General features: G+C 50.4%; 1 protein-coding gene across 2 annotated transcripts; it reads right to left on the minus strand.

Moving 5' to 3' along the window:
• Window positions 1–974: 974 nt before the first annotated feature.
• ADA (adenosine deaminase) lies at window positions 975–21,005 on the minus strand. 2 transcript variants are annotated; one of them, XM_066199104.1, is made up of 11 exons: window positions 20,945–21,005; window positions 13,302–13,363; window positions 10,052–10,174; window positions 9,794–9,937; window positions 8,878–8,993; window positions 6,538–6,662; window positions 4,844–4,915; window positions 4,481–4,582; window positions 3,680–3,747; window positions 3,136–3,265; window positions 975–2,735 (listed from the first exon to the last, which is right to left on the minus strand). In XM_066199104.1, the coding sequence occupies exons 1-11, from the start codon at window positions 20,978–20,980 to the stop codon at window positions 2,634–2,636; spliced, it is 1,080 nt and encodes a 359-aa protein (XP_066055201.1). In that variant the 5' UTR covers window positions 20,981–21,005; the 3' UTR covers window positions 975–2,633. The 2 variants fall into 2 exon arrangements, with proteins under 2 accessions (XP_066055201.1, XP_066055202.1); XM_066199105.1 differs by lacking the exon at window positions 20,945–21,005 and adding an exon at window positions 19,639–19,768.
• Between the last annotated feature and the right edge of the window lie 3,508 nt (window positions 21,006–24,513).

Genomic DNA, 24,513 nt, shown 5'->3' on the forward strand with positions numbered 1-24,513 from the left:
GAGCCATGCCCAGACAGTAGCCAAGGGCCTGCTCCCACTTCCCATGCCCAGGGGCAAACCAGCAGGTAGCTCCTGGGCCTGGCTGGCTGCACAACTGTGTCTTTAAGCCCCATTTCCAGCTCTGCTTACCACAGAAGAGTAATTTTGGCTCATGCTGACACACACACACACACACAAGCACAGAGCTGAAAGGCAGTGCGGAAGGACTGAGCACCACACAAGACCTCCAGCAGTCAAATGGGGGCTAATCTTAGCTCTCCCTGGTCAGAAAATATCTGTTTCAGAAGTATATTTAGACAGAGGAGTAGGAAGCTGTTGGCCAGCTTCTCTCAGGGGATGGGTGAAAGGCATCGGGTTCCCCCTGCAAGTGACAGCCAGCTCAGCCACTGTCACTGACTGCTGCAGGGCCAAGGGCACTGCCTTAATCCAGCCACATCCCGATCTGCAAAGCTGCTGAGCACAGGGATGCTCCGAGCCCTTCTTTTCAGCCAGACCTGTCAAAGTCTAACCAAGCACTAAATGACCCAAAAACCCTTGGGCAAACACTCCCCTGCCCACACTGACAGTGTAACCCAGCAGCCCAGACTGCCCCTCTTTGGTTCTGAGCATCAAACAACTCTGCAAAACCCAGGAGACGGGGAAAAAAAAGTGACAGCTTTTGATAAACACCTGGAAAGGTGCGAATACCCCGTGATGGCATTGCTGCTCTAGCAGTGGTACACAGCCCTTGGATTACTGAAGGGAAAAGGACAGAGGAGGTTGGAACAACCTGCAGCCATAAATCCAACTTGGCTGTCTGGCAAGGGAGCAGGCTTCCCTCTGGCTGGCAAAGTGCTCCAACCTGGCAACAGGAGATGGCAGCAATGGAGCTACCAAAGCCCCCATGACACCTATCAGTGAACCCCTGTGGTCTAGCAGGGGTCAAGGACCACAGGCCACAGCCCTTGTCACCCCTGAACAGAAAGGCAGAAGGATTTCTCTTTTAATATAAATGTGTTATTTTATTAAACAGGATTAACAATCAACTGTCCAGAATCCAAATAAGCAACTCTTCTTCAGAAATAATTTTCAGGCCCAAAAAAGACCTGTCTCTTACCACAATCATGTCCCTAAAAGTGATACTTTATCTTTTGCTTTATAAAAGTAAGAAAATCACTCTCTCATTTTCATTTATCTATCTATGTGTATATATGCACCACGTACTTCAGAAATGAGTATTTTACTCTGAAGACCATAATAGGGAAGCCCACAAAGAATGGAAATACTCCCAGCACACCATCACTGCTGGCTGAGACTGGACCAGTCCATGGTCTGTCTGTGGCAACAGTGACCATGGCCTCTTGTCAAAGGCAACTTTTTGGTACAGTATCTTTGGAGTGAGCATCCTGGCAGACCCCTGGGATGCTAAAGCACACCACACACTCAGGTAAGAAAACAATGGTCTCTTCTCTGGATGCACAGCTCTATTGCTTATTGAGTAAAAACACTATAATGCCATAAAATCACGAAGGAATTTTTGGTGAGTTTCTCTGTATAAATTCTCCACCAAACTGAGGATCAGAATTCTAGCCAGTGTCATAATTGTGTGAGAGAAGCAATCAGATGGGACCCGTGTCAGTGTGTGACATTGGGTCCAAGTTAATTTACTTATTCAGCCTTAAGAGTGCCTAATGATTGTGTCAAATCAGAAAGAGGGCAGAATCGTTAAACCAGGCAATCAATCACATTTTTTCCAAGTCCTAAACAAAGGTAAGAGGAAGATCAAACTGCAGTTCACAGGAGTTCTCCAAGATGAGTAAAAAAGTGGGGAAAATCCCAGAAGGCAGATTTTGGCCCAAAGTGATAAAATTATGTTCCAACTTCCTATGCATGTGTGAGCATGGTCATGGCCAGCTGTGAGCACAGCTGGGGGCTGAGCCCAAGGTGTGCACTTCTGCAGCAGTGACATTGGCAGGCCTGATACATGGGAGTTCTTGTCCAAGAAAGGATGCCAAAAAAAATTGCATTTTGTTTTAAATGCCCTTCGGACCTGTGCACAGGCAGGGGCACCAGCTTTCAGCTTGTTCTTGTTCCAGTCTTGTTAGTACAAGACTAACCCTGGGTAAATATAGCTGTGACCAAACCCTCCCAGCCACAGGGACAGGAATAAAGCCTCTGTGTCTGAAAAGGTCCCTGCCAGCACTAGCACACCTCTTCCCTGGAAAGGTGAAGATTACCCCGGCCACAGCCAGAGTTGAAAGTGGTTATTTCAGCACTGCAAGCAAGGGCCAGGCAGGTCAGTGGGGCAGGACAGGTAAAACAGGGAAAGAGGGGGGGAAAAATGCAGGGGAGGTTCTGTTTGTATTTGCAGTACAGAAACACCAGCAGGTGGAGGAGGGAGTCAGGCCAGCAGGCAGATCCAGTCTGCTTGCACAGCAGCAGGATAGGAAGCTGGAGATCCATTCAGGAGAGAGTTTGTGGGGTACAAGTAGGTGTATGTGATAGTATGATTCTGATGAGGACTGTAAGGGTCAGCACAGGGCTGCCAGGGATAGAGACTGACTCTGGGCACCTCCTGCCAGTGCTCCCACTGGCACAGAGGAGAGTCAGGCACAGGTGAAGGGCTCTGCTCCACGCTGGCTCCCAGGGACGGGTCACGATGCGTTGGGGACCATCCCATAGGCTTCATACAGCTTGTTCAGCAGCTCCTGCTTCTCCTTCTCAGGTAAGAAGCTGGACTGGGCTGCGTTGATGTTCTGAGGAGGCAGAGGGGGAACACAGGGACATGGAGACACATCAGACATGAACACACAGTTGTGCACATCCCAGCACCTGGCTCTGAGCAGCAACAGGCGAGGGAGAGTGTAAAGTTTCCACTCTCAGATTCATTTCCACGGCCTTATTTCATGCCAACTGCTCTGGCCCATCAATAGCAGCAGTCCCAGGAGAAATGAGACCAGCACAAAGCAAAGGTCTTCAAATACTCTGGAATTTTTGGGATATGTACTTTGAGCCTGGTCCTACTTTCCTCCTTACAAGGCCAGAGTGGAATTTTCTGGTTTCCATTAAAAATTCTTCAGCTTAAAAAGAAAAACCAGCAGGTTGTTCTGGGCTGCACTGAAACACCAGCAGAGCACCCAGCTAAGGTCAACTTACAACTCTCTTGAACTCCTCCTCAGTGAATCCCATGTGTTCCTTCACAATGCCATAGTCCTTGTCAATGGTGGAGTTGAAGATGAGGGGGTCATCTGTGTTTAGGGAATAGTTGGCACGATCCTTCTTAAATCTGTAAGGAAATCAGGTTGAACTGGTGGGCAGAACACCAGGTGAGATACTGTGCAGCTCTCAGGGTAAAATGCAGCAAAAGCAAAGACCTCGGGGCTGTCTCTGCAGCTGGCACTGCTGGAGAAAAGCACAAGGCTCAGTTTGTCCCCCCATGGCTCTGCACTGACCTGCCAGGAGTGCCTGGCATGCAGCATCTCGTGCCCCATAGCTGAGAGCAGGGCAGGAGGGACAGGACAGCCTCCCTAAGGGACCCCCACACCCCTCCAGCTGCACCAGGCTCTCCCGTGCCAAAGGACATGGATGTGCCACATTGCCCTACATAATTAGATGTGCCTTAGCTTTGTAAAGCAATAAAGCAGCTGCCATCAACCCAAATCCTGGTTATTTGAAATTTCACATAATTGAGAAGTCTTACTGTATTACAGGGTGTTTGGTGAAGTCCGGAGAACATGCTCCAGTGAGGTAACTGGACCAAGGGCACACCTGTTTGGGAGAGTTAAGCATGAAAACCAGAATCAGCCACATGGATCTGAACCCCAGCTGTGGACACACAGCTCAGCACACTGGTTAAACCAGATTAGAGCTCTGGTCACAGCTGCCCCTCAGCACTACACTGACAGAGCAGGGCATGTCCCAGGACATGGATGCAAGGAGCCCACAGCCCACATGACTGTGACAGGGGTCAGTGGGATGTTGCCCATGGCCAGTCAGGCACCAGCCCTGTGCCAAGCACAGTTATGAAACCACTTGCATTAAGTACATATTCCCTCTATTAGCTGGATATGTCCATTCTGGGGAAAAGCAAAAGAAATCCTTACATGCACTGCAGCTCCCAGGCATTTCCACCCTCCAACCAGACTTGCTCTGGTACAGCAGCCTGATTTGTGGAAGGATGAGCCTTCAGGCTTGAGGTGTAAAAATCAGTGAATAAACCCTCCAAAATTTAGCCTTGGCTACACAAGGATCCATTCTTTCTGCTCCAAGCCGCTGTGCTCAGCAGTGCTCCCTGCAGCACATCCCAGCAAAGAGACAGGTTTGTCCCCAAGGTTTTTCCTGTGGAGCTTAGGGCATCTGGGCTAAACACAACATCACTTTACATGTGGTCAGCATTTGGGTGTCAGGTCCTGTCCTTGGCTGTAGCACAGCCCAAGTGAGGGCTTGTTTTGCACTCAGACAGCAGCTACCTGGTTGTCACACTCCCACCACACCTCCTTACCTCAAAATGCATTTTTATTTTCAGCAGCTCCTTGTAGAGCTCAGGGTCCTCCACAACATGGTATCCATGGCCAACACGCTCGGCCTTCAGGACATAAACTGCCTGGAGAGCACAGGAAAAGCACTCAGAGCCGCCAAGCACAGCTCAGCCCCTGCCTGCCCAGACACCCCATCCCACTGCAGGTACAACCCACACTGCTGAGCTGGCCGCTGGGGTGTCCTTTTCCACCATCAGGTCAGATCTGTGCCCATGCCCCCAGTGTTCGCTCTGCTACGGGTATGGGGAGGACTGGGATGTCTCTCCCCAGTGCAGGACACGTCACACCCCTGTCCCTCCCTGCCCTCAGTCAGGAACTCCTGGTACCTCCTTGACCATGGCAGCCGGGCCGGCCTCCCCAGCGTGGACAGTGCGATGGATCCCACACCTCTCAGCTTCCTGCAAAACAAGGGACAACCTGTTCCTGTCCCATCACCTGCAGCAAGGTCACCAAGCTCAGGGGCTGGCACTGCTCTCGGGGGCACAGCAAGGCTCCTGTGCCAACAGCCCACAGATCACAAGCCTTGCAATCCAAGGGCTGCAAGAGCTCAGTAATGTCACATAGAGAGACACTTAAAAATCCTGGTTATCTTCCACTGGAGCCCAGCCAGGCTCTTCATGGGCTTTTAATACTGGGTGAGTTCACCACTGCCTCCACTCCAGACAACAGCAAGCTCTGAGCTCCTCTTCCTCCACCCACTTGCCTTTCTGCATGAAACTTGCAGCAGTTTCACGCTTTGGAATTTCTAAATTTTTTTGGCCAGCTGCAGCCACGTGGGAGGGTGCAGAAGCACCCCATGGCAGAGATGAAGACAGTGTCAGATGCTCTGAAACTGAGCACCTCCCTCCTGTAAGGGGCTGGGGGTGGAGGCAGCCCAGCCCTAAGGACCCTGCGAGCACAGCTTTGGGTGCAGCTCCGTGATCATCCTGAAAATTTCTTTGCCAGGGGGTCACAGGCCACCTGGGCTTTGGGGAGCCATGGAGCCTGGAGGGAAGCCTGGCTCCTGCTTTGCTGGAGAAGAGCCACCCAGCTGGCAGCAGCAGGCAGGCTGCAAGCCCCATCTTGCAGCAGACGCTCTCCACAGACAGTCCTTCAGGGCTTTGCACTCAGGAGTGTTTTTCTGTACTTTAATAGGGATAGGAGGGGGGTTTGCCTCAGCATCTCAGAGCCTGAGAGAGCCCCTGGCACAGAGACAAGATGCATCCTTCAGACAGAGGAGGCTGGACCTGGGTACTGCTGGCCCGCCAGGGCAGGATGAGACTGCCTTGCCATCAGTAAATGAACCCCTGTTCCCGTGTCATTGTTTATAACGACCCTGTTCACTCAGCCCAGCAGTGCAGGCCAGCCTTGTATCAGCTCCCACTGATGGGGTGAAGACCCCAAGGAAGCCCCACGTACTTTCAGACCTGTGCACTGCTTGCAAACCACCACCCTTTTTGTCAGTGATGGTGCACAACCTCCTCCTCCTCCCTCCACTGATGGTGGGGACTAACAACCCCAAATTTCCATCAGCAAAGAGGAGCGAGGGTTTCCCCTCTTCCAGCTGCTGCCAAGGCTGAGGTTTGGTGAGAGCTCCCAAAGCCATTCCAGCGTTTGCATTCCAGATGATCAGATAAAAGCCCTGCAAATGTGCAGCTTCTCCTCTGCTCCTCGGGTGATTTCTGCCAGACTGGAAAGTCCAGTCTCTTCCAGCCTTGGCTGTGGTTTCACCAAGCCCCAGGAGCCAACAGCAGTGGGGTGGGGGCTGATTTGGGCTCCCTGTCACTCATGTCACCCTCAGCGCTACAAGGTAACGTGCCAAGCCCCAGCTCTAAGGCCATGTTTCAGCAATGATGCCTGCCATTAATCATTTAGGAAATATAAACAAATAGTTCTGCTATTTAACTGAATGTTTTTAATAGCTGCAACGAATTTTTAATCTGTCCCAGCTGTTTGCAGTTTGAAAAGTGTCCTTTCACACACATCTCCTCAAAACATATATTTTTCTTGTAATTTCTTTTTAGAAACTTATTCCACAAACCTCATAAGCCTTCTTATGCTCAGAGTAATCCTCCACCTTCAGGGTCTCATCTCCAGCGAGGTCAACAGCCACCACAGAGTCATTTTGATACTTCTTGCAGAGCTCCACCACCTCTGGAGACCAGCCTGGAAGAGGCAGCACCAGGATTCAGGAGGAAGCATTCGTAAGGGTCACACCTTCAGCACTTTTCTAAACAAATCCTGGTGCTATAACTAAAAGGCTAGAGCTATTTCCTTTAGTCTTTCCCAAATTTTGATGTTCAAAAAGAAAGCTGGCAAACTCCTAGAAAGGTCTGTCATCACTGTGATCTTCAGGCAAATAAAAGCTGTCAACTGATCAGCCTGTTTTCAATGAAAGGGAAATCAAATGCATTCACCAGCTATAAAACTGCTCTCACCACGTTTTTCTGCTCACTTCAGGCAGGGGGAAAATTAATTTAAAAACTTCCAAGCAGTTGGCTCGAGGTAAGATGAACTGCACTGCCCTGGGGCTGTAATATGGTGAGCTGGAGAAATCCCTCAATCCTGAGCTTTCACCCCTTCTGGGGCTGGGCAAGGTGAGGATAAAGGCAAGAACTGTCCCACCAGATGAGCCGTGTCAGGGAGGAGACTCTGCTGGGAGGGATCTCTGGGGGCCCCTGTACTACAGCCATCCCTGCCCTGCTGTAGGGCACGCTTGACTCTCCCAAGGATTCTACTCCTGGTGGGAAGGAGCTGAAGTTTTATCTATTTGCCATCAGTGAGAAAGACACTAACTAGTGGCCAACAACTGCTTCAGAGTTCTCTCTGGCCAGGACAGATAACCTCTGAGAAAGAAACTGCATCTACCAGCTCACACAGCACTTAACCTTAGCAGAAAGGCCAAGAAACAGAGATAAACAGTGGTGTTAATAATTAACATGCACCTGCTGTGTACAGACAATCCCAATTCATATGAACACACCAGGATGATGTGTGCATCTATTTTGTTTTCCACCATTTTCCAACTTGCTGGGTTAGAGTCATTGTTTTATTAACAAGTTTAATATGAGTTAGTTCTGGCTGGTATCTCTGCCTTTCTCTCAACAGTTCATTAATTACAGGGTGGCTTCTCACTGTGCAGCACATCCTGAATGCACTGCTACAGACTCTTTATCAAGCATGTCACTGGCTCTGGGTATCAGCTGGTGCCCTGGGACACAGATATGAGAATGCCACCTCTGCTGGTGGCAGTGAAGTGCAGGCTGCACATACCCTTGGATGCTCCTGCCACCTCCTGCCTTTACCACTTGTGCACTGGCAGGGACTGTAACTGCAGATCAGAGTGACTGTGCCTTACAGCTCTCCAGTTTCTACAAAGAAAAACTTTTGTTTCCCTAGAAACCAGAAATTAAATACAACGATCAAGTTTTCAAAGTATTGTTTGGTGTTGACTGTGAAGGCAGGAAAAAAAAAAAAACCACTCTCAAACCTACCAGCTTCCAAGAATATGATTTTTCACAGTTTTAGACACAAATTAATCATGTACTCACTGGGAAAAATCTTTCCACCATCTACCCTACTAAGCCTACATAAAACTGTTGTGAGATATGAAGATACTCAGAACAAAATCTTCACATAAAATATCTACTGTCACACAGCCCCTCCCTGGCTGCATCCTTCCCTAAAGGAAGATGCCTGCAAAACTCAGCAGCCCGTTGAAATGCTGGAAATTGGGTTTTCTTCCTATTCTGGCTCACAGCACCTTTGTTACCAACAAAGTTCTTTGTCAGAGCTGCTGATTTTATAAAAAACATTTTATATATGTTTTAAGTATATCTGCCTTGCATTTTCAGCTTACGCCAGCAGAGACTGGCTGGTGGCAGAGGATTCTCTGGCTGTCCCATGACCCAGGCTAAGGAAGGAGCATCCTGCTGTAGGACCATGAGCAGGGAAGTGTGAGATGCTATGCCTGGTCCTCCTTCCATGACCATTTCCTCTCAGACCCCCTGTCACTCATGGCAGATACAAGTGCTCACTGTGCCAATGGCTTTACTGGCCCAAGGTGAGCTCTGGCCTTTGGGCAGGGAGCAGAGATCACAGCTCCCCCAGGAGAGGACAGAAGAGCCCCTTTTGCCTCTCGAGCAGGACCTTTCAGATGCTGGTTGTACCCACAGACCCCCACTCCTGCATCCAGCAGACCCTTGCCCTACAGTGAAAGGAGCAGAGGACCCCCAGAATCTCCTCAGCACTGTCTGGTCCTGCCTCAGACCCTCAGACTGGGGCTGTCCCCACAATCCTGCAGGGCCCCAGACCCAGGGACATCCCCCCACCACGCCTCAGGGAAGGGGAGCAGAGCAGCAGGGGAGCTGCAATACATTACTTGGCATATGGCGCATGCAGCATAGAATAGACCTGGCTTTGATGTGGAAATCCCTTTCTCCATCCTTCAGTCCCTGATTTACGAGCTGAACCACTTCATCTGGAGTGAGGTCTCCCCTGCAGGGAAGAAAAGCCATCAGCAAGAGGCCAGACACTTGCCAGGGAGGCAGGCAGGAGCCACAGCTCCAGCCCAGCATCCCCTGGGAGGACAAGGCTGCCCCAGGTTCCACCCACCCAATGAGACCACCCAGAGCACTTTTCACACCCGTTGCCAGACACCAGCACTGAGGCAGGCACAGATGACACTAGGGTTTAGAAAGGCCCTGGGGAACTGGGTGCCCGTCCTGCCTGAGCAGAAGAACCCCCTCTTTTGCCAGAGGAACTCATTAGGGCACACAGTTCTCTGCAGCCAGGCAGGGGCAAGCCCAGGGCTCAGCACCTACCACAGCACACTTTGGAGGGGCTCCAGAGCACAGCATTGAATTATTGAGAGGCCCATATCACAGAGGGGAGGACATCAAAGGAAGAGATCAGACCATAACCTTCCTCCAGCACCACCCACCACCTCTGCCAGCTCAAATTCCCATTTTGTGGTCAGGCAGTCCATACGTGGACATTTCTTTCCCTCTCACAGAGAAGGGCTTCAGCCAGATGGTTGAGCACAGCTGCTCTGCACATGCAGAACTCGGTGCCCAGAGCAAGGGATGTTAAAACACTGCAGCACACAGAGGTATTTAGGATGAATAACCCTATGGATGGGAGAGAGAGGTGGAAGCATGCTGGCTCCCACTGCACAGGAGGAGAGAGGAGGTTTGTTACAGCAGCCTGTGAATGCACAGTGGCTCACTGGCATGGGGATGCCTTCTCCATGCCCAACCAGCCACCCACCAGCTCCCCAGCACAGCAGGATCACTCACTCAGCTTGCCCCCAGGGGATGGGAGTCACACCAGAGTTGGCCAGGAGGTGAGGGCTGTACCGGACCTCCACGTAGCTGACTCCTTCCTTGGCTTTTGTTTCCACAAACTCGTAGGCAATTCTCTTCACCGCCTCACGGTCACCCCTGCAGGGATGGCAGTGGGATCTGTCACCCTCAGGACCCACAGGGGACCTCCAAGGCTGAGCCAAGGGGTCCTGCAAGGGTTGAGGGGGAAAAAGCAAAAAGCAGGGTACTTACGCAATGGCAGGCATGTAATAATTAAATTTTTCTAGAAACTTGGGAAGTGTCAGTGGTGTGTCATAGCTGATATAACTCATGAGCTCCTCAACAGTATTCCCAGGGAGAGGGATGCCTCTTTTCCTGGAAACAAAGTCACATGTTACTGACAGGGAAGGTTATCGCGTTTTTAATCAGCCCATTTTATACACCAATCCCATCCAAAGCTGGCAGCATCGACCACCATTTCCTCACAGGAAAGATACAGCACACGCTGTCCTTCCAGAATCTCCTCATGGATGGAGCCCTGAATCTCAGCAGAGAGGAAGGCAAAGCACAAACAAACCAAAATACAAGCCCAGGCTGACCCGGCAGGAACACAGCCAGGGCACATTTTAAGCTTAAGAAGGAGTTCATCTAAAGGGGCTCTGGATTATTTCTTGGCACCTCCTAGACATAGCAGCAGAATTGCCAAAATTCTTTAGAAAAGTTAATTTCCACTTATGCAGGCTCAAAGGATTGAAAAGTCAAGGAGATGCTCTAAGGCCTGAGATCACACAGGCAGAGGTGTCGTGGCTCATGGGTTTAGCGCCAGCAGCTCCTGCAAGAGAGCTGCTTCCTGAGCCCAGCATCTTGGTGGCATCTCCTGTGACAGGAACACCTCCCACACAGGAACAAACAGCAACAACTGCTCTCACCAAAGGGACAGACATGTAATGCCCACAAAAATGCTTCCAAGAGGGAAGAGGCCATCTTTCCCAGGAGCAGCTGGAATACCGAGTGGGTGAAGGAGTTCCTTCAGCCAAGATCAAGGGGGTAACAGCTGAGATGAAAGGGGCTGCCAGCCAAGGGTGCTGCAGCTTCTTGGGCAGGCTTTGCCATCCCCCAACCTCTGGTACCCTGCACAAGCCAAAACAAATTTGGAATAATAACCAGACATTTGTTTTTAATCCTCTTTCTTGCCACAATGAATTACAGCTGATTGATGGGAGAATTCTGCTAATAGAGACAAAACACCACAGACAGCTTCAGTGCTGCAATGCCAGCAACCATCCCAATGAGCCATGCAGGGACACAGTCCAAAGGACCCCTGGGCTTGGTAAACACTGCTCCTTCCCCACTCAGCCAGGAAGGAAACCAGCCCCACGCTCAGCCCTCACATGCAATCTGCACAGATTAAGTTGCTGGCACTCAGCAGGGAACACTCTTTGCTGCCAAGGCATCGGTTTTCCTCCCTGCCTTGCCCTTTCCATGGCACTGACACATCAGTCTCTGCTCCAGGAACCGACCTGCACCTTCCTCCACCTGCCCCAGGAAAGTTTCCTGCAGCAAAGCCACTTCCCTGACCTCTTCTGTGTGCTTCCTGAAGCAGTGCCTTCATGCAGGCATCAGTGGCAGAGCTTTGGGATGATCCACACTGGAATCACACTTCTGGATGAGGAGAACTGGTGGATAATGCCAGTGTGGCTTTTGGAGTTGCTGCTGCCCCATCCAAGCCTCCTTGTTGGTGGGATCTTTCTTGAAGCAAAGTGGCCCGAGGGGAACATGTTTGTTCTCACTGCCACCTCGGTGTCCTGCTCAGAGCTCCCTCCAGCCACGGGCAGCACCACACACACCATCCCACCACAGAAAGGGCACCTCTCCTGGGGACACCTGATCCCTGTGAGGGGTCTGTCACAGCTCTGAGCCCTTTGGCTGAGCAGGAATGATGCAAAGACTGACCCAGACCTGACAGAGTTAGAGGCAAAGTTTCTATAAACAGTTGAGTTCAGCAGTGCGCTGCCCAAGGGGGCTTGTGCATCCCAGCAGCCTGGGGCTCTATGTACGTGGTCAAACAGCAACTAGCAAAATTATTTCCAGCTCTTTACCTTTAAAAATAGACCACAAGCAGCTTTCTGTGCCCAGGGTGAGGTTATTAAGGCAGTCAGTCCCCTACAACCTTCTGCACTGCCCCACTGGTTTTTCCTGTGTGTGAGTGTAAGTTTTAGAGCCCATGAATAGCACAGCCTTGCTCCACCCGAGGGCTGGCAGCTCAGGGAGATGCCAGGGCTGTTAAAAATAAGAGAGAACTCAGGACACACTCAGGCAATGAAGGTTTCTGCCCTAAGAAAGGATCCTGGCACAGGATCCCCAGACAGCCAGTGCCTTCTGGGTTTCAGGGCTCCAACCATTTTCCTGGGAGACTACACTGGCACTTTCTGTTTGCAGGCAGAGGGACCCAGCAGAGCCCCAGGGAGTCAGCACAAACTCTTCTGTTCATTTGGACCTGTATTCCAGCCCTGCAGCTGACCAGCAGGAGCCCTGACTGAGCTCACCATGCCAGCATCCAGAAAGAGATGGGATGGACAGCCCTGACCCACTCTCCTTCCTCTGACTACACAGCAAAAAGTATGGCCAGGCCATGCAGAAAAAGCTACTCCAGAAAGAATATTTCCCCCTCGGACTGCACTGCCTTGGAATCTGCTGGGCTCACAGGACACCAGAACCACTTCCCTTCCTGCCCAGAATACCAGAGCTGTGCCTAAGAGCTGTTTCCCAAAATCCTTACCCTTGCCACCTTCTTGATCTGAGGGTATCAGTGACAGCTGGAAGAAATCTTGTTTATTTTGCTTACAAATGTGGAGCCAGGCCCTTGCACAGGTTAATCATTCACCCCATGCTTCCCACACAATCTCCACTGAAGGAAGATGCACGTGGACTCTGTCAAGGAAACAACCTTTCTCTAAGTCACTGCCAAGTGCTTCCCTGGGTCACCCCCACACCAGAGTGACTCCCTGACTGCAGACAAATTCAAATGCACATGGCAGCAGGGCACGCAAGGGCACCCAAGCTGGTTTTCCCTCCCTAAACGTGGAACAGCACCACCACCGAGACAGCACTCCCGGCCTGCTGTCTTTCCACTTGGTTTATGATGAGAAATGTGAAAAAAGAAATGAGAATACAGCACCTCTGCTGTGCCCTGGGTACACTTCAAAGGTGGGCAGCTCTTGATGAGACATCGTCTGGACTTTTCTCATGGTGGCTCCTCTGAGCCTGCCCAGCTCACAAACCCACCACCACCCCAGTCACATTCCTGCTACCTGGGGAGCCCCAGTGTGTTTTGGGGTGTGCTCAGAGTCCTCACACTGTGCAGTCAGGTCTGGGCAGAGACAAAACCAGCACCAGCCAGGTCTGCTGCCTGCAGGAGCTGCTCTGTGACAGATCTGGAGAAGCAGAAGGGAGGATGCCTTTGAATTGCAGCTCCCAGAGCTTCCTTCCCCCCACAACTCACTTGCCAAAGTACAAGATGGTCTCTGGTCTGATGGCTCCATCCAGGTGGACGTGAAGCTCTACCTGCAACAAGAGAAATGGGTCAGGTACTCTTCAGCTGCAACAATAATTCAGAGAGAAGTAACTGGTGCTCACATGGGTGTAAATGTAGCCAACACAGGGACAAAGTCATTACAAGGAGGCATATAAACACTTCTGAAATATAATCATTATAAAGTTTATTTTGCAATATCTAAGTATTGTCTGAATATTTTTTATGGCTGCTGCAGCCCACACATTTAATGAATCTTTAGAAATTTATCCTGTTTCCAGCAATTTTTAGGAACTGCCCTATCCTTTAGAGTTCAGGAGGAGTCAAAAAAGCAAATTCCAAACACCTTCATTTTCCAGCTTGCTTCCTCCTTGAAATCACAGGCAGCCAAACACTAATTAATTTGCTAAGAGTCATTACACAAAAACTTTGACTTCACTTCCAAGAATCAGCTCTTGATGGGTTGTTAATTACATGGTATTATCAGGGTTTACAGGCACTCTAATCCTACACAAGGGGTCAGTCCCATGGCACAAAGGTGCTGTAAAAAATAATAACTAGTTACCCCATAGAGCCAACAAGGTTTCAAAATAAAACACTTAAATTTTTACTCATTAAAAATGGGACAGTGACTCAGGTCTTTTCACTCTGAAGCCCTATTTCCCCATTATTGCTGAAACACTGGATTTTGGAAAAAGAGATCCAGAAAAGCAAAAGCAAGCTTTTTCTATTAGCCAGCTGGGGCTTTTGGAGAAACATGACAAATGTGATTTGGAAGTCGATCTGGGAAGGAAAATATTAGCTGTAAAATGTTTCAGCTAGATATCAATCTTTCCAGAACTATTTTCTTTTAAGTAACGAAATAGCCAACAAAATACATATTTGATTTTATTGTATTTTCTAAATGAAACTGTAGATTAGAAACTTAATAAACAAGGTTCCTATTACTTATAACATTGTGGACATTTAGTTACAACATCTATGCATTTTCCTGCAGAGATGATAGCTGCAGGGTGCCAAGGGTAAGAATGGAGCAGGATTCAGAAGAAGATTGGATATTTGCATGGATAACTAAACTTCCCAGGGTTACTAATTAAAACCCACAAACCCTCTGGCGTCAGGGTATGTATCAAACAATAACTACGAGGAGCTGGGAGAAAATTGAGTAAGTGGTGCCTGCCAGTGTCCAAGAGCAGATGATGTGAGCTCCTGGCACAGGACTGGCAGTGCCCACCTCTGGGGCATGCACTGATGCCCAGGAGCTCACTCCCAGCCCCACACACAGCCCTGCACACCTGCCCTGCAGGCAGAGGCACCTGACTCACTGCCAGGGCTTTCACTGGCCACTTCGGCTGCCAAAGGCAGGGCAGGGACAGTGCTGGGGCTCAGGCCATCCCCACATCATGGCCATGAAGCTGCCACTGAAACACCGGTGGGATGCAAAATGCAGGTGAGGCAGGCTCAGGATTGCCACTAGCAGTTTGATCTCTCAGCTGGCCCAGGAGTCATGAACACACCCAGAGACACCACTGACAGCAGATTGTAAAAACATGTCCCTGCCACTTCTCCTACCCTTAAGATACGATCTGAACCTACAGAGAGGAAGATTTAAGAAGGGCAAAACCTGATCTTTCTCCCCTCCTTGAGTTGTGCAATCCTGCTTATGAGGACTAAATGTCCTACAAAGCAGCAGATAAAATAACAGGATACAAACATGATCTGCACTGCCAGATGTGGACGCCTGGCATGTTTTCCACTCTTGAGCTCCAATTCCTATTTCAAACCATGCAAGATCCACTCCTTGAGGTATTCAACAGCCCTTATGACTTTCTGATGGAGTTACAGGCTTGAAATTGGGTCACCTTGGATTTAAAAACAAAGCAACCCGAACCTACTGAGGTCTTCTCCTTCAAACACTTTTCTGGAGTCCCCTGCAAGTACATCCCAACATGACATTTCCATCAATGAGAAAGCAGATTCCATGGCATCTTTCATCTATGTAAGTCACCTCCTGCAACTGCTGCAGGTGAGATGTTTGTAAAGCAACAAGTTCCTCTCCAATATCAGCAAGAGGCTCTTTGTCCCCTGCCAGCCTTTTTTTTTGGGTCTGGAGGCACTTAAACCAAGTGCTAAGAAACCCTTGTGCAATGCTGTTCAACCCGAAGAGTTCTGGGTTTCCTCAAGACCAGTGCTTCAGAGCAGAGTTTTCTGCAGCTGTGAACTAATCTATGCTATTTAGATGGCCAAAGGACATTCAAGAGAAGATGGAAAGGTGTGCCTACAGGGCTCCAGATAAGGATGCAATCAGCAGAGGCACAACCCAGCAGCTCATCTGCCTTGGGCACCTTGCTCTCAAACCCTGGGGCCTTCCAGGTCTGTGGGAGGCTGCTCACTGCAGATTACATTTCAGCTCTCTTCCTGCCTGTTTGTTTCGGGTAAACAAAGTACAAGTCTTTTCCAGATACAAATGGGTGACACGACCTTGCCTTAAGCCAAGGAAAGTACCCAGATAAGGATGAAAGGGTTTTCTCTGAACTGTGGCTCCAGGGGACGATGCCTGAGCAAGCAGAAATCAGGTGAATGCAGGAGCCCAGGGCTTCTTCCAGAGCTCTCTGCTCCTTGGCACACAGCTCCATGTGCATGTGCTCTACCACTCCAAACCCTCTGATTTATTTGCAGAGAAAGCAGAGCACACATGTTACATTGGGCTCTCAACACCTGGTGAAGGATCTGAACAGCACCACAGGCTGCACCAGCACTGGACTGGAGCCTTCAACCATTCCAGGATCACTGGTCATAGAACCACAGAAAGGTTTGGGTTAGAAAGGAACTTAAGGGTCATTTAGTTCCAACCTCCCTGCCATGGGCAGGGATGCCACCCACTAGACCAGATTGATAATTTCCCTTCTCACAGCCCAGCTGGATGTGATACCACCTGTTCTGATGAAGAACAAGAAAGCAGCAGAACTCTCCAACGCTCTCCTGAGGAAGGAGCTTTGTTCTTCTCCCAGGTACAGTGAGGACCCTCAGGACCAGCTTTGTGCAGGAACCCCTCAGTCCCTCCTGCACCTCCAGTGAACTCCCACCAGCGCATCAAAAACCCAGAGTGTAATGCAATAAAACTTTCAGTTTCGCTCTAGACTTGTTGAAAGCCAGAGGGATGGGTTCAAAGAACGTTCAAAAGGCTGTAAATTGTGTGTCCTCAGCAGACAGCCCCCAGCAAGGCCATCAGACCAAACCCAGCGGTTTCCACTTTTATGCAAAAAAAGTTTCAGCTCAACCACAGCATGTGACTCCTTAGTGCAGATATCAGCAAGTTGGTTCAGGTTTTTAAAAAAGGAGAAGTTTTAAGGGCTCAGGCTTGACTTCTCTGAAAATATTGTAATATTTTCTTTGAGATGTTACATGCTTCAAAAATAAATTCAAACACAAAATGAAGGTAGTCAAACAAGTATGTTCCATTCCAAGATCAAGTCTGATTATTTTCATTTTACTGAAATTAAGGGCAAAAAGTTAACCAAACATTCAAAGTATTTTCATCCACAGTCAACACAATTTCTCTATTATGGTTTGATCAGTGGACCATGGCAGAGCAGTTACCTGCTCAGCTTGCCCATTACAAGGCATAAAAAGAGCCATTCAACCTAAGGCACTTGAAGGATTTTCTGTACTAGGTGGTTTTAGGGTCTTTTTTAAAATACGTACAAAGACCAAAGCCAGTCTGCCCCTTTTATTGTGAGGTTTCCAGCAGACGTTAATAGATAATCAGGGAGCTGATAAAGGTGCATCATTTTAAAACCCTTAACAGTGACTTTGCCCAGGATTATTTATCAGTCTCTTAAAGGTGGTAATTTAGGTTCATTCTATTAATCTCAATGGCTGAAAACCAGGGTAGTTACAGCTGTAATTTGTCAATTATTAGATAAGCATGGCAAATCACTGCAAAAAAACAACTATGTTCCCCAAAGACTGGTTTCATGGAAGTGTGCTGTTAGGAACAAAGAGTTCCTCATCCTAAATTAATCTCGAACGCTCACTTAGAAGCAAGAGGTGAGAGTGCCCCGAGAGAGTTGTGAAGTGGAAGTAGCACAGCGTTATCCTAAAACCTCAGGACAGCACAAATGCATTTGGGAGATGTACCTGTTATATGCTTTATGGGGTGAGCCTTTAAAAGAGAAACATGGGAGAATACAAGCCCCAGTGCTCCACTGCAGGAAATATTTGTGCTTTCTACACATCTGGACAATGACTCATGGGTTTGGTGGCTAAGGAAGAGGAGGGTGCTTCAGTGCTGAGCAGCCTTTAGTACCACCCTCCTGGCACCAACTACTCAACCTCCACTGACCTCAGTATGAGACTCCGGGTGACAATAATAGGTGACGGTGGCTGTGTCATCACAGGTGATGGATCCCATGGGGTGGCAGGGCCATGTGCCCACCACAGACCTCATACCCACACCTAGCTGGAGCAAGACACTGCTTCAAAGCAATGAACAGAGTCCTGGCACTTTGTGCAGCACCAAGACAACCTCTTCCTGTCACCATGTTTGACAAGTGGATCTGGGAAGGTTATCCAAGGGCATCCCTGTACCCATTATTAAAGAATTGAGCACACAAGGTACCACTGTGTAAGGTGTGACTTGAGCTCAGTGCAGCCTCAGCAGCACCAGGCTCTGCCTCATGCCAAGTCAGGGGTCAGGCTGTGCACAAGAAGTGGACAAGCCAAATCCAACATCATCCTCGAGACACCATCGTGCACTTGCCATCCCCACAACAGGCAGGGAGAGTCTGCAGGGCTACAGGGAGTGGGGCAGGACATGCACCCAAATTCCCGGGATACAGCCAGCACAGGCACCACTCAGGCTGGGTGAGCAGCCACTCTTCTCTGAGAGGCTGACACACACAGTGTGCCTTGCATGAGCACCTGCCCTGCAAGGTGTCATCTGATGGTTATTTTGCAAATCAGCTACACCAACCACCGAAGAGAGTGTGGGCCTGAGCCCAGAAACCCCGGTGCCCATTCTGCTCTCCACAACACAGCTCAAGGCACATGGGAGCTGCAGGAGAAGACAGCCACATGTCCTGAAGCCCCCAAGCTGGGGCTAGCCTACAACAAGAGGGCAGTGAGCAACGACACGGTCTCTGCTCTGGTTGAGGAACAGAAAGGGTGATAGTTGACATCAAAGGGACATCAACCTTTTCTGCTCTTTTATGGCCTACGATAAGCAGGGTTCAAAGTTGTCCTCCCACAGCTCCCTGTTCATCCCTGCAGTCACTGGGAGTCAGCGAGTTCCTGAAAAACACAGAGGCAGCCCCGGCCCCACATTCAGCTGGGGCTGAAGCTACTCCACTTACCAGAAACATCTCTAAAACACAAAACTGACCGTTCCCAATGGCAGAGGATCCAGAGAAATGAATAGGGCTCATTAACTGACTTCAGGCCCATTTTTTTTCCCCAAGCCTGACTTAGCAGGTTCACAGGACTGAAAGGGACTGCCTGAGTCAGGAAAACCAGTCTCATAATTGCCAATAGCCAGACAACAGAAGCCTGATCTTAGCAGTACAACCCTGCAGTTTTTCCTAGGTCTTTCTCTTTGGTATCCCAGTCTCCCACACACTGGAAAAGTGGAAGCACAAATGAAAGAAGAACTTAAGTTGCTTCTCTCGGCCAAAAGTTTAAAATCACTGGGGTGAAACTGCCCTTTTTCTTAGTGGAGCTGATGAAGCACCACCATCTCCCAAAACTGGACTTAAAAAGGCTTTAACCATTAGCAGCTGTCAGTGCTCCCTGGATCTTGGTATCAAGGTTTGCCTGCTATTGCATGGATGAGCTTCCTGGAAAGGGAGCCACAGTGATGGAATGAAACATGAAACAGACCTGTGCACACTGCCCTTTCCAAGTACTTGTGACTTTCCTGGTGCAAATTCAACTGAGAGATAAATGGTTTGGGTGTGGGAGAGGATGCAAACAGCAGCAAAACCACCCAAATTTTTAGTGGCTTTGGAGACAATCTTCTTCTCTGGAAAAGCCACAAGCAGTTGCCACCACTCACGTTCTCCCAGAGCAGCACCACAACTCTCACATCTCTTTTCTTGGTCTCCTCTGCCTTGATTCCTACTATCCTACAAGAGCCCAACCTGGCAGACCTGCTCCCTGTATAGCACCTTACCAAGACCACAGCCCACAGAGAGCTGAGCAATCCTGCAGCACAGGCAGTGCTCTTCCATCAGATACAGGACTATTGCTACCCACAGCTGTTTCATCTTCTTCCTTCTCTTTTTTACAATCTGGATAGTAAACACATTACCTTATGATCTTACTAGAGATGTAGTATACAGGGCATGGAGAGAGTGAAAGACTGGTGCCTGCTGTCAGAGAGTGCTCCAAAGTGGTGTCATGGGTATCTGAAGAATAACTGAACTAAATGTGTAAGAGAAAGAAAAAAAAAAACGAACAAAACGAAACCACAAAAAAAACTCAACTGAAAGCACCCAAAACCAACAAAATTAATCCCCCCAAACAAAATAAAAAACAGAAGAGAAAACAACTGTTTTAGCACACTACGATAGCGGTTGGGATGCAGGGCCCTTCAGAGGTTGCCCCTTTCCCCAGCCAGGACACCTATGCATCCCCAGCCCGGCAGAGCCGTGTCCCCGGCCGGCCGCTGGGATGAACCTGGACCCGCATCGCTCCGACGGCGGGATGTGCGGGACACCCGGGACAGCCCGTGCCCGTCCCTGCGGGAAGTACCAGGGCAGAGCCCGCCTGGGACCGCGGGGTGACAGCGCCCACCAAGCACTTTCCCGGGGGGTACATCCCCAGCGAGCGGCCCGGCCGTGCCCCCGTTCCCACTCGGCTGCAGCCCCGGCGTGCGGAGGGAGCAGGTACGGCCGCTCGGGCTGCGGGGCACGACCGGAGCCCGGCATCTCAGCCCCGGGCACGGCACCTCCGCCCCGGGCACCTCCGCGCCGAGCACGGCACCTCCGCACCGGGCACCTCCGCGCCGGGCACCTCCGCCCCGGGCACCTCCGCGCCGGGCACCTCCGCCCCGGGCACCTCCGCACCGGGCACGGCACCTCCGCACCGGGCACCTCCGCCCCGGGCACCTCCGCACCGGGCACCTCCGCACTGGGCACGGCACCTCCGCACCGGGCACCTCCGCCCCGGGCACCTCCGCACCGGGCACCTCCGCACTGGGCACGGCACCTCCGCACCGGGCACCTCCGCCCCGGGCACCTCCGCCCCGGGCACCTCCGCACCGGGCACCTCCGCACTGGGCACGGCACCTCCGCCCCGGGCACGGCACCTCCGCCCCGGGCACCTCCGCGCCGGGCACCTCCGCACTGGGCACCTCCGCACTGGGCACGGCACCTCCGCCCCGGGCACCTCCGCACTGGGCACGGCACCTCCGCACCGGGCACCTCAGCCCCGGGCACCTCCGCACCGGGCACCTCCGCACTGGGCACGGCACCTCCGCACCGGGCACCTCAGCCCCGGGCACCTCCGCACCGGGCACCTCCGCCCCGGGCGCTCCCCTCTCCCGTGCACAGCACCTCGGTGCCGGTGCACGGCCCGTTCCCGGCGCTGCGCCTCCGGCAGCGCTGCCAGCTCACCTTGAGTCCCCCGAAGATCCTCTGTGCCCGCTCCATGCTGCCGCTGCCGCTGCCGCCGCCGTTGCCGCCGCTCTGCCGCCGCCGCCGCCGCTCCGCGCCCGCCCCCCGGCCCCGCCGGCCCGGCCCCGCCCCGGGCCCGCCCCGCGCCCGCCGAGCCCGGGGCCGGCACGCAGCGGCAGAGGACAGCCTGGGCTCCGGGGAGACTTAGGGTCCATCTCATTCCTGCCCTCTGCCACGGGCAGGGACGTCTGCCGCTGTCTCAGGGTGCTCCAAGCCCCGTCCGGCCCGGCCTTGGACACTTGCAGGGATCCAGGGGCAGCCACAGCTTCTCCGGGCAACCCGTACCACCCTCAGCATTCTCACAGGGAAGATTTTCTCCCTCACGTTTCATCTAAACCCACCCTTCCTGCAATCCCGCTCGTGTTTCCTTCAGGAGGTGAGGGCCCAGGTGGATCTGCTCCTCCAACAATAAGGCGGGCAGAAAATAGAACAGGAAAAAATGATAGCCCGGCCTGAAGAACAGGAAAGCAATCTTCAGCGTTGATTGCAGTCTTAACCTGTTGATTGCATTCAACAATGTTTGTTTAAACCTTTCCTGCTCTCAAACCTGCTGCTCAGTGACTCACTTAATTTTGTCTGGTGGCTTGCGGTTCACCGTACATCTGCTTGCAGCTCCTGCAAATTCACACTCAGCTTTTCACTTCTTATTTTCAGTGACCTGTTTTATGCTGCTCCTCTGCCTCTTGCTTTCCTCTCCCGTGGGTGATGCACATGGCAGCCCACATCTTTGAAGACAGTGAGGCAGAAAGCCACAGAATCACAGAATGGTTGGGAAGCTCTGAAGATCATTTAGTCCAGCCCCCCTAATAATACAGTTTCATCTAGAGTAGGTTGCACAGGGTCGTGTCCAGGTTGGTTTTGAGTATCTCCAGAAAAAGAGACTTTCAGAGAAGTTCTGCCTGCTCCTTTCTGCATGGATTCTCTGATACTGGGGAGAGCAGATATTCGATCACTCCAAACCTAGCTTCCCCATCTAGCTAAAGGCAAATTTGCCAAATGGACCCTTCCCTAGACTGACCCTTGGGGAACATCCCTGGGCCCCATATGCAACCCTGGGTGATATGAGATCTAAGCTTCCCAGAAGGCACTGACCAGGCAGCTGGTATTTCCAAAATCACTACAGAGTTAAGGACCACAATTTAGATCTTCACGATAGGAGTTCACCTGCCCAGGTGAGGCCATCCCCAGACCACAGGCCGGGTCTGCAGGGAGCCTTGGAGACAAAAGTCACTATATCAATGAAAAATACTATTGTTACTTGCTGTGGTGCGTAAGCAGAGAAAGCACTTGGGGCTGTAGTTGTCAACACTACCACAAATGGTTGCAAAATAAAGTTTCCTCATCTCCTTCCCCAGCTGTGTTTACTCCAGATGGACACTGTTTGTGGAAGCTGGCAGCAGGGGATTAGCTACACAGAGCTCTGCTTGTGGGGATGGGGAAGGCTGGGTGCTCCTCCAGCCCTGTGCTGTCACAGCCAGGTGACAGCAAACAGCCCAGGGGAGTGAGCAGCCCTGAAAACAGGGGCTGCAAGCTGGTGCTGGCACTGCTTAGTGAGTGCAGGACATGCTACAGCCTGACTGCTCCACAGGGGAATGTCACTGGCCTCCCTTGTCACTCCTCGGCTTTGCCATGAGAGCAGTGATGGAATTTCTGCCCCAAAGCCAAGTGGGCATTGAGAAAACAGTAGTTTTTCAGCTCAAATCTCATGGTTTTTTGGGTATGTGCACTGCAGTGGACCCTGCGGGAATAGCCCAGGGCTTGGCTGGTGTGGAAGGTTCATCAACATGTTCTATTTTATTAAATACAACATTTCAGGGATGCTCTGACTGCATCCATGCTGTACAGACAAAGCCTATTAGCCACAGCTAACCAGCAAAAATATTCTTTACAAAATAGTGACTGGCAGGGGAGAGTAATCATTAGCTGCCAAGTATGGGGCCAGCACCTCTCATGGCTTCCAGGAGACTGCACTAACCAGGCTTATGGAAAACCAGCAGGAATAAACAGCATATATTTTAAAATCCTTTCAAACTCCCAAAGCTTTGAAAGTGCCGAATTAGGATGGGTGTGCATAGATGGTCTGGGCACAAACAACATGGTCTAGGCAGGGTACAAATTAGCCACTGAGTGTGAAACTGCCTCTGGACAAGGAGAGCTCTGGCTCACGTGGACCATTTCACCTGCATATCATGGGCTTATTTTTTATCCACCACCTGAAAAATATCTATTTTGCATAGATAATGACTCACAGCATCACATATTTGAGGTCTGACATCTGGTTCAAAGCAATTACAACATAAATGGCCCTGTGAATAGAGAGTGCTTTCCAAGGATCTTTTGTGGGCACAGCCCTGCTCGGTGTATCATGTATACTAGGAGAACAGAGGTCAATTAGAGCATTTATTAGAGATTAGAGGAAATAACAAGGTAAAAAAAAATAGCCTGCAGGTAATTTTCTGCCGGGAGGGAAGTTGATAGCAAAGGTCATAAAGAGGCAAATGGAGCTAAATTGGCCCCATCGACTGGGAATGGTGCAGTAAGGGGTTTTTGATGGGTTTTTTACTGCTTAGCAAATACGCATGTGCTGCAGACTCAGCTCTTTCCAGGAGTGTCAGCACAGTGCATTCATTGCACACAAGTGTGTTGCAGAGTCTTAGAAACACGGCTTGGGCTGATTTTAATTGACCTGACCCTGATCCACTTTATCTATCTTTACCACTGGCTTAATCGGGTGGTTGCAATAGCTGCTGTGCTGTTGGTATTAAATCTGTGTTTCCTTTGAGAACAGCACATCTCTCTGCAGCCAGAAGGCTCAAGAAGAACAAGTCTGTCTCTTAATGGTGAATTCCCACTTGGGAAACCAGAGGGGCACAAACAGGGCCCTGTCTGGACAAGCACAAGGATGCTCTGGGGCCATCCTGGAGGAAAGCAGCTGCTCCACTGCACATGTGTCTGGTCCATGAGGTTAATTGTTTATCTACTGTATTTTTAGGGAAAATTCCAGACAGTAAAGTAGGGGTAAAACTGATCTTGGAAGCTATTCCAGTGCTCATTTCCCAGGAGCTATATTTAAACCTGTTCCCTTTCTCTTGCCCCCAGAAGTTAATACCAGCTGTGTGTCAGGGTTGCTGACACCTGCAAACAGCTTTCCAAAAATAATAAGAAGTGTGTTTATGCTGGGCTTAGATCTTAAAAAAGGCACTTTTCTATTTTGGTTTCGGATTTTTTGTTGGTTTGCTGGGGGGGTTTTGGTTTTTTTTTGGTTTTTTGGGTTTTTTGGTTTTTGTTTTGTTTTGTTTTACCAGATACTGGTATCTCACTACAGCCCATTCTAAGTGGCTAATGAAGGAAAATGTGCTTAGATCAATTAATTCTATCAGTATAAATGCCACTATCATATGTAAATAAGACATAATGCTCTGTTGGCCAACTTTGCCAGAGGAGACATTCTCAGCCCAGACATCCATTGCTTTTGCAAAATTTTTGTTTGTGAGACAAAGCCTTAACTT

Source organism: Chamaea fasciata, unplaced genomic scaffold (assembly GCF_029207755.1).
Source record: "Chamaea fasciata isolate MVZ Bird 193981 ecotype frontalis unplaced genomic scaffold, bChaFas1.0.hap1 SCAF_17, whole genome shotgun sequence".
NCBI lineage: Eukaryota > Metazoa > Chordata > Aves > Passeriformes > Sylviidae > Chamaea > Chamaea fasciata.

Coding starts and splice junctions, on each gene's coding strand:
- ADA (XM_066199104.1), bottom strand. CDS start 20,980: ATGGAGCGGGCACAGAGGATCTTCGGGGGACTCAAG. Junction 6,663..8,877: donor CTGCATGCGCCATATGCCAA/GTAATGTATTGC, acceptor TGCCTCTTCCAG/GCTGGTCTCCAGAGGTGGTG. Junction 3,748..4,480: donor AAATAAAAATGCATTTTGAG/GTAAGGAGGTGT, acceptor TCTCCCAAACAG/GTGTGCCCTTGGTCCAGTTA.